This window comes from Cimex lectularius, unplaced genomic scaffold, assembly GCF_000648675.2.
Source record: "Cimex lectularius strain Harlan isolate CLEC.00 unplaced genomic scaffold, Clec_2.1 scaffold5, whole genome shotgun sequence".
Lineage (NCBI taxonomy): Eukaryota > Metazoa > Arthropoda > Insecta > Hemiptera > Cimicidae > Cimex > Cimex lectularius.
In genome coordinates this window covers 2,909,798-2,923,627 of record NW_019392993.1, presented here as the reverse complement: position 1 = coordinate 2,923,627, position 13,830 = coordinate 2,909,798, and the positions used below count along the sequence as shown (strand labels likewise).

The window sequence follows — 13,830 nt, the reverse complement described above, 5'->3', positions numbered from 1 at the left end:
ACAGATAAAAGTAGAATATAAAAGACTTTTTGTAAATATAAGCCAATTAGTTGAAATTGAAGAATTTTATGAATATCAATTAGGGGCTTAAACAGCAAAACTGATGCTGGAAATTTTTTAAAAAAATATGATCATTAAACTCTTTCTTAGGAAATTCCTTTTTTCATGTGATAAACATTTTTATGATTGATTTATGATACAGACTTAATAATTATCATTCAATCTGAAGCATAAAATAAATAATAAAAAAAATTCAAATAATATTTTTTATGTTATAAAATGTTGTTGCTTTTAAAAAAAATCTTATTATCTATTATATTACATAGACAAAACAACCAAAGTTGTGTTTTTTGGTTGGCATTGTATGGAATTTAATAAATAATAAAATTTAAAAAAAAATTTAATCAAACAATCTATTGACGAAAAATAACATTAACATATTATCAATTTAAGATAATATAGTCCTTACGAACTATTACTTTTAGTTTTATATCAATCTGCGATTATTTTCATTTTCCTTTCCGTTGAGTGGAGGGGTGTGTAATGTGTATAGTAGGGATGGAGGGAGGAAATTCTCCTTGATAAATTATGATGTAACCATTGGAAAGGACTATAATAAAGTAGTAGTGGATTAACAGTTTTAAATCAGATTATTCCCAGGCACTGTATCGCACCGTTCTACCAGAATTCACAAATCTACAATGTCGCTCAGACTTATCGCTCTTGCTGTTCTTCTCATCACCACCATGGTTTGTACAAAATTTCTAAACGCAATGTTCACTGTTAGGTAGCCATATTTATTCATTTCAATTTTAATATATAAACCTATTTTATGATATTACAAAATAAATAAAATATATATTTAATATCTTAAGAGCAGTACAGATTTTTTTAAAAATAAAGTATGTATGTAGTTATTAAATTTTAAAAAGTATTTTAAAAAGCTGAAGAATTGAGTATTCTTGTTCTATTATGTTCGAGTAATTGTCTTAAATCTTAATATATTTATATCTTAAAAAAATTTTATTAACATGTAAGACAAATTTTCCTGACAGAGGCACTACAAAATACTAAAAATTATTTAAATAAGTAAATAATTTTAAGCAATATTACTGCGTTTGTATATTCAAGGGTTGTTGAATTTGAATTGAATCTACAGAACAAAATAATAAAATAACAATTAAATTATATGTGTCTCAGCATTTTGCTATCTTCAGTGAGTCTGACCTGATAAGAAGATCTTAATTATCAGTAATGACCAGTAATTTTTAGGTTTATCATGCTCATGAAAAACTCACCACGGAAGCCAAAATTGGTCCAATAGACCAGCCCGACAATCGTAGATGACCAAAACTCAAAACATTAAAATTAAAACAACTAGGTGGTTTTAAACTGTGAGATATTTTGTTGAAGTCTACAAGACGATGAATCTGTAGCTTGGTCATCTGACTAAAAACTGCTGAAAACTGAGAGAAGCTGAAACTTGTCCACTAGGCCAGCCCAGTGGGATAGTCCAAACAAAATGATCAGTAATGACCAAATTTCAGATTCATTACCCCGCTAGAGAACACAGAAAAACTAATAATTAAATCATGTTCAATTTATGGCTCAAAACATTAAAATTGAAACAACTAGATGATTTCAAATTGTGAGATATTTTGTTGAGGTCTACAAGACCCAACCTTAAGATCATCACCCCACTAGTTAACATTGAAAAACTCACAATTAAATTATGTTTAATTTATGCATCAAAACATTGAAATGTAAAAAATAAACAGATGTTTTAAAAAAGCCAAAACTAGTCCAATAGACAGCAAGGATAATCAAAATACAAGTACAACTTGCAAATCACAAAAAAAGTTTTTTACAATTTTCAATTAATGCTTTATACCAAAATTAATGATAAATATGTAGTTTAAAAAATAGCCTCAATTTTCTACTTTGATATCTATATTTATTGGATTGTTGCAATTAAACTGTTTTCAATTACAAAGGGTGAAAATTAAATCATACACCAATTTTCAGGTCGTATGCCATCCAACCCCCGACGGTGAGGTTGACAAAGGCGTAAAACAAGTGACCGACTTCTTGACTCAATTGCAGGCAAGTGTGAACCAATTGGCGTCGTCTTTAGCCGACACCGAAGCTTTCAAACACTTACAGAAGTTCGGAGATGATGTTTCCGCAAAAGGAAAAGAACTCCAGGAAAAATTCGCTGAAACACTTCAAAACATGGCACAAAAGCCAACACCAGCCAATTAAAAACATTTATATTGGCCCAATTTAATTTCAAACCATTTTATTGTTGTTTTCATTGCCATTTGTTTCTGTAAATAAAAATAATAAAATTTCATGTGTTTTTATTAAACTTTTTTTTTGCTTTGTATCTACATCCATGTCTTCTCAAAAGTGACTAATGATCAATTTGATTCCACAGTCAAGAAAAGAAAGGAATATGGACATCAAATTCTTTATCCTTGTAGCAGTTTTTGTTTCAATTCAGGTTTGGTGAAAAATAATTACTAGTAAAAATGAAACATTAATAAAAAAAATTAATATTGAACATGAAAATTGTTTATGAATTAACAGCAGTGTCTTGAATCTATTCTTTCTGTTTTCACATTGACTAAATATAACCTGGCATTTTTAAATTTGGTCCTACTATGACAGTAGCTGAAACAAATTTAATCTAAATTCTAGATTCATTCAAGTCAGGGATTTCCATGGCAAGGAAAACAAAGGAGCGAAGTGAAACCTGTTCAAAACATGGTCGCAAAGTTAGATTCTTTGAAAACGCGTCTTCAAGTACTGTTGAAACGCCAGACTGAAACCAACACCTACAAGAAAATGACAAAGATTGGACAGGATTTTCCAAAAAAGGCAAAAGAAGGCCCTGAATTTTGCTATGCTCAAAAACTTCAGAAAATTTTAATTTAAAAAAAATAAAAAATGTCATTGTAGATTGCTAGCCTCTTCTCTTATAAGATATTAATATATTCAAATATTAAACACTAAACTAAAAACTGTAATTTCTACTATTGCAACCAACTGTTCATAATAGTTGTATTTAGAATTAGCATAGTGAATGACTGCTAGATTTCATACTAATTAAAAAGTAATTTCTATCTTAAAGGAAGGCTTAATGTCCATGGATAGGATCTTTGGAACTGTACCACTCAGGGGGTTAGAGCATCAGAATACAGTTCTGAAGACCTTTTTATCAAAAATTTCATGTTTGAAAATTAACATTTAAAAACTGACTAAATTGGTATCAACTTTTGTCAATAATCTAAATTTGACAACAAAAGTTGAATATGTAATGAAAATAAGTCTTTACTTTTCAATCAATTAACATCAAACCTAAGAATAACATGGTTAGGGATGGTTAAAGATGGTTAAAAAAAAACAAAAAAACATTTGACATAGAATTTGACCTTGTGTTCTATAAAATCAATTGTTAAACTACATGCTAAGGGACATCCTTAATCTAGCGCATTGTATCTCTGTGTAGCCTAGTCAATCTAAAATTCCTGAAAAAGGTTGTGGCAAGCTGCAAAAATTTAATTTTGACCATCTGAAGTTTGTTAATAATACATTAGCATGTCGTCTATCTACATACTCGAGCTGCATATATGTAGTAGCATTAGCTTTACAAGTTTTGTACAAAAGTATTTTATTTGATATGAGATATTTATGTGGCATCTCTCCCTTAGGAGGATAAATTGTTCATATTACTTTGCCCTTATTTACATCTTTGCCAAAATTTACATTAGAATCAAGTGTAATACCTAGGAAGGTAGTGTCTTAGACCAATTAAAAGGCTTTCAGTCGAGCAATTTTTATGGGAGAGCAAGGGCTTACATTAGGAGAATACATTTTGGATATATTAATCAATTTCCATCTAGTGCGTAAATGTTTTAAGCTTTCAACTTCCTTATTAATGTTATTGGCAACAGCACTGATCCTTTTCCCTGATTCTGTCATTGATGATTTTGACCGGCATCAAATCAATGCCTTCCAAATTTTTAATTGCACATGTAATATGAAAGTTTCTAATTAGTGTGAATTTATTTATTAGCATGCATACTCATCATGTTTCATTCTTCAGCGTATTGCGTTACTGTTTGGTCCTTACCCGAGGGAGTGGATCTTTTCCTTGTTTAGATAAATGAATTAATAATAAACAAAAGAATATCAAAAAAGAAACAATTCTTATATTGAGAAATTAACAAACTTTGAAATTAAGGTCCTCGTTTTGGAATTAACAATTTTTTAAAGGAAACTGACTGATTATTATTTTCTTCTTTTAAATTAAAAAACAGAAACAATTCTTATATTGACTAAATATTACTACTACTATTATTTTTTTTAAATTAAAAAACGGAAACAATTCTTATGATGAAATATTAACAAAACTTGAAATTAAGGTCTCAGTTTGGAATTAACAATTTTTTAAAGGAAACTGACTGGACATTATTATTTTTTTATATTAAAATACCGAAACAATTCTTACTTTCTCTAATTATTATTATTATTAATAATAAAATAAAATAAACAAACTGCAAGACAGACTTTCTGTTGATTAAACAAACGAAAAATTGACTCTTTGTTGTAAACTATAAGATAAAAAAATCATTTTCCAACGAAAAACAAATTAAAATGGAAAAACTTGAGTGATGATTCTTGCTAGATGAAAATAGGTTGATCTTTGCTGCTTTCTCGCCAGAAAAATCAAACGTGTCGCCTCTAGTCCAGTGCAAACCCAACAGGCTTTTTCCAGTGGAAGTCTCCTTCCTCCTCCTTTTAGTGGCTTGTGGAAGGGCTTTGGGCGGCCCTTATAAATTTCACTGTGATAAGCAGAATATGCAGTACCGAAACCCACCAAATTTAGGTTAGGCTACAATATCTGTATGTATGTACATGAGTTGCAGAGCATTTACAGCATATGTTGAAATCAAAAATTGACAATCAAAAAAAAGCAAGACACTGGCAATAGCTACAGCAGCTAGCCGGCTAGAAAATAAATATATAAACAAAATAAAATTATAAATAATGTGGAAATGACAGAAATGATTTGTCATGTAAATGTTCTATTTTAGAATACCACCACGTTTGAGGTATACCCAATCTATATTATCTGATCCTGGGATTCTTTTTAATGACCACTGCTTCAAAGTGAGATGCGGTAACAAGTTTTCATTAATCAGACCAATACAAGCTGGTGTTGCACAAGGGTGCATTTTTGGTCCCACCATGTACAATATATCATTTATACTGCTGACCTGCCTGCACACCCAATACCATCATAACCATCTAAACACCAAGTTACCTCTAACACTATATAGCTTATCGAAGACTGGTGCAAAAAGTGAAAGAATACCAAATTAAGAAAAATGTACTCAGTGTATGTTCATGTTGAAAAAAGTCTTGCCCTCCACTGTACATCACAACAAAGAGATTCTGACTTCCGTTCAAGTTAAATACTTAGGACTGATATGGAATACCCACATAAGATTTATGAGACAACATAATTCTTGGGCAGCTACGAAGACGTCTAGGACCAAAATCTGTCCCGACCATCAAAACTAGCCTAATACAAGGTTTGACTACCACTTTGGACATATGGAGAAGAGCTGTAGGGTTTTACCAAGTCATTCAATCCTTCTAATCAAAAGTCCTCAGACCAACTGTCAAAGCTCCTTACTACATCATTATCCTCAACTTCAACATCCTTCTGCCAATGAAATGACCTATTGCTTCCACGCTTCACACTAACCCTACTGCTCAAGAACTCTCTACACATTCCCATCCCGAGAACCCGCCACATTGCTTTGATTGATGATGGGCTTCTCGTCCCTTAATCTCTCACATTCAGAAAAAAAATGTGATCACATTTTTAATATGTACTTAAGAAACTAATACAATGTTTATGTTGTAATGAATACATGTAGAAAAACACCTAAAAAATGAAATATGTTAAACCATATCAAATACTTTTAGGTTGTCAATTTATAGATACATTTTAAACAATTGACTTCACATCATGGCATCGTACAGCTTTTTCCTATTATTCATCGTGACTCATACTAAAACTAGAAATTGAATGAAGTGTAGACCAAAACCTTAAAACACTAGTTAATAATAAGACAGTAAATTTTTATTAAACATAATATAGGCTTATTTAAAACCAACCTTTTTATAAAAAATGATAACTTATGACAAATTTCTATTAGTGAATAACAGAAGAAACATGGTACAGAAAGTATGGCCACTAAAGAAAGCAAAATGCTGAAACCTATGTCTTGCCTCACAGATTTCACTACATATCACAATGTAACATAAATTAAATAATATAAAAGGGTATGAATAAAATAAATAAAAAGTAAAACAGATTTATTAAGTACAAACTCATATAACAAATATATGTGTCATATTAATAAATGTTGTGACTTTCTTTTCTGGAATTCCTCTTTAGTCGTCAATTCTTTTTTGTAAGTTTCAACAAGTGTCGGGTCGGGAAGCAGAATGGCTAGAAATCCTTTTCGGCAAGGATCAGATATTAGAAGCTGTGGATTTTCCTTAAGCGCCTTGTTTACTTCGAGCAGTTTGCCGGTTATTCCAGTACACGGTTTGTAACTGGAATGCCCACACTCAGCTATGAAAAGCGGTGTAGTCGGAAGGAGCCTCTGCGCGCCGTGCTTTCTCTTTCCGGACACTTTCGACTCCAATGTGTTTCTTTTATCTGTCACCTGAAAATCCACCTTTGCGACCTGTTGTTCCTTCATTAACATTTCATGACTGGGTGCCAGAGTCACTATGCAGATACGGTTCGAGTGGATAAATATCCTATAGTCGTCACCGGGGAATCTGACATCGAGGGCGTATCGTTCGGTGAAGTACCTTTCCTCAGGACTGGCATAAGCTTCAGTGCAGTCGTAGCTCTTCTCGATTGGAGGAGGAATGTATGATTTACTCATATTGATCAATATACTACAACATTCCAATAAAAGTAGCAGAAATTTTTTCTGCCGTTTCTAACAATTCTTCATATGTCAGAATGTGACAAGTGGTTATCCACAAAGCAAAACAGAGCCGGATTTCAATTTTTAATTTATTGTCACCGGCTTGACTAGAGTAAATTAAACATTAATTTAATTTAAACTGGAAATACTGTAAACTGTACACAAGGTGGTTAAAAAAGATTAGGTTTTCAAAACCTACCAGAGGTACCTAAGCTAGGTATAGTTTCTCTCCTACTACGAATCGTCATAAAGTCATAATTTTGCTGGATTATGGATAAACAATATATTTATGGAGTAGCCTAAAGCAAATTTTAATTATTTAAACTGTTACAAAATGACAAAATTCTATCTTTTTAGTTATCGAATGAAAAATCTGAGTATAAATAAACAGCAAACTTGTTAACAATTTTTGAAAAATGTTTAAGGTTTTTCAGTTAAAAGTTTCAATTAACTTACTGTTCCATTATTTCAACTCTAATAAATTATTATTTATATTATTGTGACAAAAACTAATACAAAATTAAAATAAATCATAGCAAGAGTCATTGAGCCAAATGACAATCTGTATTTCATGTTTCAAAGAACAACGAATGAGTATGGAATCTGTTTTGTATTTATTATACATATCCATTGTTTATTTAAATCATTTGATATGTATAAAAAAAGTATTTTTCATATTAAATTACAACGATCTTAAAAAAAATCAAAATGGACTTTACAGTTTAAAAGAATCAGATACAAATATAATACAAACAACAAAGAACAAATTGCCAGTGTTTTACAATCTTTCTTTTTGTCCCATGAACAGCTTTTTACAAATTATTTAATATTTCTTTCATTCATGTTATTGCTTTTTTTACTTATTTTGTTTTTCTGTCATTCAACCTGACCATCTTTCAAGCTGAACTGCTTACTAGAAATATGTGCATATGAAATAAATAATAGACATTTTAAGGGTAAAACACAATAGTTCTTCCAGACAGCCAGGCAGCTCTAATGGTTTTCCAAGCTTATATGACCACAAAAAAAAAAGAGAAAAAAAACATTTGGTTGGTTTACATATGACCTAACACTAGATAGATAGATGTATCAGTCGGGGTGTTCATTGTAATGCGCCCTTTAAGGGCTGTTGTAGCCCGTGTTTTGTGCTTGTAACACATCAGTAAGCCCTAATTCATCAAGGAACTTGATTATTAAACCTGGAACAAAATTTCTTATAGAATTCAAGGATATATCTTTGGAATTCTTATATAAAGAGCAGACTTCTCCAAAATCTTGAGTTGATGACGTGTGAAGGCAGATTATTCTAACTTTTCTGCAACAATTTGCAAAGAATGTTGACCCAACTAATTTCTAGGATTGTAAGTTCTTTTGCTGTTTTTCAACAACTGAATATGTTTTTAATCTTTCAATCTGGTTTATAATGATACATTAATTAACAAATTTTCTTATGGAATTCATAGATATCTCTTGAAATTGTTTTATTCTTATTTAACGGCACAAGCCTCCAAAACACAATCCATCCCATTGAGAGTTCCTCAAGGTTTACTATTTGTGCCTTTCTTGTTTAAACATTTTATAAATGATATTTCTTCTTGTTTTTGACATATATATGAGGAACATAATTTTTTAATAATAGTCTCTTGGAGGAGGGTTGTGATCAATCAACAAGACTGTTATGAGTAAAGGCTGGTTGATCGCACAGAAGAAACAATAATTTTTTAAAATATAATATTTTGTAGATTAGTTTTTATAATTTATAATATAGTTATATAATTTTAAAGTTATAATTTTTATTTTATAGTTTTTAATAGAGGTAGAAACTCTCTTGAATTAAGTGAGAATGTTGATTCTGTAGAAATACAATTGTGGAATTTTATATTATTTTTTCTTTAATTTAATTTTTTTATAATTCTGTATTTTACATTAAATTATCCATCTGGAGCCAGAAAAAAACAACCAATAATATCAATAGACAGAAAAGGAGGCCACTTGTTTGGGCTTCAGGTATAGCATATTGTTACAGTTGAATTAAAGCGGGGAACTTTCTCATTCTCATTTGGCCGAAGCACTTGTAAAGCTCTTTGTCATTTTGTCTGTGGTTCTCTTAGTTGTGACAGATCTGGCATCAGAACCAAAAGGTTTTCCTTGGGTTAATTGTTGTCTTGAAATTCAATTTCTATACAAATCATCAGTTCATCTGTTTGAAATGGTGCAGTCAACCTGTTTCTGTGTGGTTCCTTCTGCTTTCTAATGGCTTAAATGATCATTTACGTTGTGGTCGATTATATATAGACATTTACATTGAATAAGCTTGATCAGGTTTGTTGATTCAAGTTCTTTAACCACAGAAAATTTGTCCAGATATTTATTCTATTATGTATTATATGTAGGTTTTTTTTTATAATACGGGCTTTTTATAATATAATTTTTCTTATTTTGTAACTTTCTTTGTAAAGGGACTATTTCTCAGCACAAAAGTAAACAAGGAAATTAACAGTTAAATATGATGGAATATAATAGTGTGCTTTTTAAATCATGAAAGATGTATTGTTGTCCATGTATAAGTAAATTAATGCTAAACGAAGTTTCAAGTTAATCATAATGCATGACTTCATTTTCAAATTTTCATGAAAATGTAAGAAGACGAATGTTTCAAAGTTGGTGGGTGTTGATCTATGAGTCCCTGAACACATGTTGAACTGGCACTGGGGTTTTGACGTTACTTAAGCGTGTTTTGAATCTGCGCTACCGTTCGGGTTATCGGACACATTGGGTTGAAGGGGAATGAATGTTCAGTCGAAGCAGCCAAAAAGTCTCACTCTCTAGACTGAACCAGCACGATCCAGCATAGTGACACTGTATCGATCGTCTGAAAAGCACTTGTGTGTCAAGAGTTCAATTGAATGTAGGACCTCTGATGGTCTGAAACGCGAGGAAATATGGTGCTCACCCATTTGAGGATAAGCCATACCCGATTGACATCTGCTTTTAGGACAAACCCCTTGCAAGTCACAGGTGGGTTGCTATGTAGAGAAAGGTTACTCGAAATGACCTTGGCCCCTTACAGGGTGCAAGTAGGTAGGCACTTGATATAAAGACGTCCTTGGGCAGGAAAGTTGGTTATTGGGTCCCCTTTTAAAACAAATGGGGGAGGGGGTGTTTCTTTAGAGTGTAAATGTTGAATATAATATATACATGTATGAATATAGTGTGTTGATGTGAATGAGTTTGAAAAAGCCGATGGCAGAATATTGAGAACCCTTCGGTTTTCACAGTGGGTTGCAGCTGACATGACTCCATGGTCAGTAGGCCCCCTTAATATATATTATGCAGGGTGGGCGACCAAGACCCGAGGGGTTAAATGCCTGGGTAGACTCGTACCCCATCCCTAACAGGTCCGGGACTTGGTCGGCTCACGTGTCCTGCATAAATCTCTTGGACTTGTGCACAAACCCCAAAATTTTAGACCATTTTATCTCGGGGAGTGATTTGGTGATACTTCAAAGATTTCAAATCTAGACCTAGCATATCTATCACACTCTGCGAGGTAGTGCCTTGCCATTTTCTTTTATTTCGCAAAAACGGATCTGGTAGGATACCCATTATGAAAAGGTGTCTTCTCAGTGGGCAGTGGCCCGTTAGAATACCTATCAGCCTCCTAATTCCCTTTCTTGAGATAGAGAATAGCCATTTCGATTCTGCTGGTTTGATCACCTTAACAAACTCTTTCAATTGCCTGTGTCCGGGGGATAAATTCCAGTCCTTAAGGAATTGTTTTTGCCCAAGTCATTAATACTCTCTTTCGCTGTGCTCATAGAGTGAGGTAATAATAGTTGTGGTCCAACAAACGCAGTATTAGAACCTTCGTTGGCTAGGCCATCCGACTTTTCATTGCCATAGTGTCCTTTATGTGCTGGTATCCAAATAAGTGTTACCTTGTTTTCAAACCTGAAAGAGATCCTATTGATAAGATCTATAGTTTCCTCCACCAGTCGTGAGGTTGATAAATCTTTTTGTTATGCCTAAAACTAGCCTGACTGTCAGAAAAAAATTTAATATCTTTTCCCTTAATTTTATTTTCCATAAGTGTTCTACAACACACATTGATGGCCCAGATTTCCGCCTGAAAACGGAGGTGTTATTGCCAAGAGGGGAGGAGATGTTGATTCCTAATTTTGGTATGTAGATTCCTGCACCACTCCCTCTTCCTTTGATAAGTGATCCATCTGTGTAGCAGTCTATGTTACGATGGTCATCATCCAGACTATAATTATAATCACAAGGGGTGACTACCTGAAAGTGATTTTCCCCCGAAGGGCCCCATTAATTAAATAAATAAATAAAATCAACGTTAAAAAAATTAAAAAATAAATAAAATGCTTTATACTTTTATGATTTAACTTTGCTAGAAATCAAATATTCATTTTGTTTGTTTACTGTATTTTATTTTGCAGGTGCTGTTGAATAAAGCGGGTGGCCATAAATGATGGAATAAAACAAAAGTAATAGTTTGTTTTAAGTGTAACTGCCTGTTTTTATAATTTATTTTTTGTTTATCTCATAATCTCTGTATTATTTTAGGGTTTGGAATGAGGGCGTCAATTAGGGTTTTAGAAAATGTGAAAAACAATATTTGATAAAGTTGTTTGTTAAATAGTTTATAATCAAACCGAACTATGGATGAAGAAGAGGCGATTCCTAAGCAAAAGCGGTTTAAATGTTCGGAATGCCCCTACAGGACAGATTGCAAAAGGAGTCTGATGTTTCACACCCGTACTCATACTGGAGAACGGCCTTACAAATGCACGATATGCAGTTTTGCCAGCGCAAGATCCGGTAACCTGAGGAAACATATGGTGACGCATTCTGATGAAAAGCCTTATTCCTGCTTAGAGTGTGATTTCAAATGTGCTCGTGCCCATTACTTAAAAAAGCATATTTTGATTCATTCGACAGAAAAAAATATATCCTGCCCAGAGTGCGACTACAAATGTTCACAGATTCGAAATCTCAAGAACCACATGGTGTGCCATTACGGTGAGAAGACGTTTACATGTACAATGTGCGATCATCGGTGCGCACGAGCGAGGGATCTTAAGAGGCACATGATGATTCACAAAGGTGACAAACGTTTCATCTGCATACAGTGCGGTTACGCTTGTGTTCAAGGGAGTACGCTCAAAAGACATATGATGTCACATACAAATGAAAAACCTTTTATGTGCGAAGAGTGCAATGGGAAATTCACATCGGCTGGAAATCTGAGGAAGCATATGATGACGCATACCGGTGAAAAGCCTTACTCTTGCACAGAATGTGACTACAAATGTTCGCAAGCTGGGAATTTAAAAAGCCACATGGTAATTCACACGGGTGGTGAGGAACATCCTTGCTTGCTCTGTGACAGGGTTTGCACAAGAGCGAGTGATTTGAAAAGGCACATGATGGTACACTCAGGAGAAAAAAGGTTCTGCTGTGCTATTTGTGACTACACCTGTGCTAGATCAGCACATCTAAGGAATCACATGCTTATCCATTCCGGAGAGAAACCCTACTCTTGCACAGAATGCAACTATAAATGTGCCAGGGCAATTAACTTAAAAGCTCACATTATGACACATACCGGGGAAAAACCTTATACTTGCACCCATTGTGATTATAGATGTTCTCAGGCTTTTAATTTAAAGACACACATTCTGACGCATACGGGTTTCAAACCTTACTCTTGTACAATCTGCTCATACACGAGCACACAAGCTGTGAATCTCAAAACTCATATGAAAACACACACAAAGGAGAAGCCATTTTCTTGTGATTTTTGTGACTATGTATGCTCTCAGAACACACATTTGAGAAGGCACTTGATGATTCACACAGGTGAAAAACCGTACGTATGCCCTGACTGCGATTACAGAACTTCAGTGCCTAGCAATTTGAAAACGCATATCATGACTCATACTGGTGAAAAACCGCATAACTGTACTATATGCGATTACAGCTCGGCCCAGGCGAGTGCTCTTAAAAGACACATGGCGGTTCATTCGCGAGGCCAACATTTTTCGTGCGCGCTCTGCAATTATTCAGCTTTGTCCAAAAGAAGCTTAAAGAAACACATGACCATTCATTATAAAGACATCGATAATTCAATAGTTAAAGCTCTAGCCGATTCCGTTGACGGATCGACAGTTAATTCAAATCCAGATGATATTGAAATCGACAACATAAAAGAAGAGATGCTAGATTCAAATGAACGACAAACGAACAGTCCAGACAGTTGTAAAGGTATTAAATGTGAAAGCGAAGAAATTGTAGATAACATTGAAATAAAAAATGAATTTTTTATAGATGAATATGAACCAAAGGAATTAAAAGTTAGTTAAGCTGTATGTGGTTATTAAGTTTAAGTGTACATAAAGTAAAGGTATTACCGTAATTTAGAAATTGAAAATTATTAAAATGTCATAATATTACATTGTAATATTGGTTTGACAAATATATCATTATTTTCTGCATGCAATAATTTATTACCAGAATGTTTTTCATTTGAATTACCTGTTATTAAATTTATTTATTTATTGATACATATATATACAAATTAATAAAACATTCAAGTAAAGATTTAAAACTAATATAACTATTAATTCAAAAGGACCAATATTTAATTTTGTTATTCTATAGTAATATTTAAGATAATAACATTTATTTGAGATCAACCTCACCTGATTAAGGTCATATGCAGGCCATTTTACTTTTGGGCCATAGCCACATAGATAAGTTGATCTATTATGTGTTCCATCAAATTGAA

At 33.0% G+C, this 13,830-nt stretch overlaps 2 protein-coding genes and 1 long non-coding RNA gene across 3 annotated transcripts; 2 read left to right on the top strand and 1 right to left on the bottom strand.

The window, feature by feature from the left end:
- The first annotated feature begins 616 nt into the window (after positions 1-616).
- On the top strand, positions 617-2,363 carry LOC106666264. The gene is made up of 2 exons (XR_001340400.2): positions 617-749; positions 2,026-2,363. It is a non-coding gene; the product is annotated as an uncharacterized LOC106666264 (long non-coding RNA).
- Positions 2,364-6,376: 4,013 nt separating this feature from the next.
- Positions 6,377-7,223, bottom strand: LOC106666075 (protein Simiate). The gene has a single exon (XM_014392968.2). It carries the CDS (start codon positions 6,975-6,977, stop codon positions 6,429-6,431), a length of 549 nt encoding a protein of 182 aa, XP_014248454.1. The 5' UTR covers positions 6,978-7,223; the 3' UTR covers positions 6,377-6,428.
- Positions 7,224-9,024: 1,801 nt separating this feature from the next.
- On the top strand, positions 9,025-13,587 carry LOC106666262 (gastrula zinc finger protein XlCGF26.1-like). The gene is made up of 3 exons (XM_014393335.2): positions 9,025-9,344; positions 11,480-11,527; positions 11,607-13,587. The coding sequence occupies exon 3, from the start codon at positions 11,702-11,704 to the stop codon at positions 13,403-13,405; it is 1,704 nt and encodes a 567-aa protein (XP_014248821.1). The 5' UTR covers positions 9,025-9,344; positions 11,480-11,527; positions 11,607-11,701; the 3' UTR covers positions 13,406-13,587.
- Positions 13,588-13,830: the final 243 nt, after the last annotated feature.

Bases quoted from the DNA above. Each gene is read 5' to 3' on its own strand.
- LOC106666262 (XM_014393335.2), top strand. From the start codon at position 11,702: ATGGATGAAGAAGAGGCGATTCCTAAGCAAAAGCGGTTTAAATGTTCG.
- LOC106666075 (XM_014392968.2), bottom strand. From the start codon at position 6,977: ATGAGTAAATCATACATTCCTCCTCCAATCGAGAAGAGCTACGACTGC.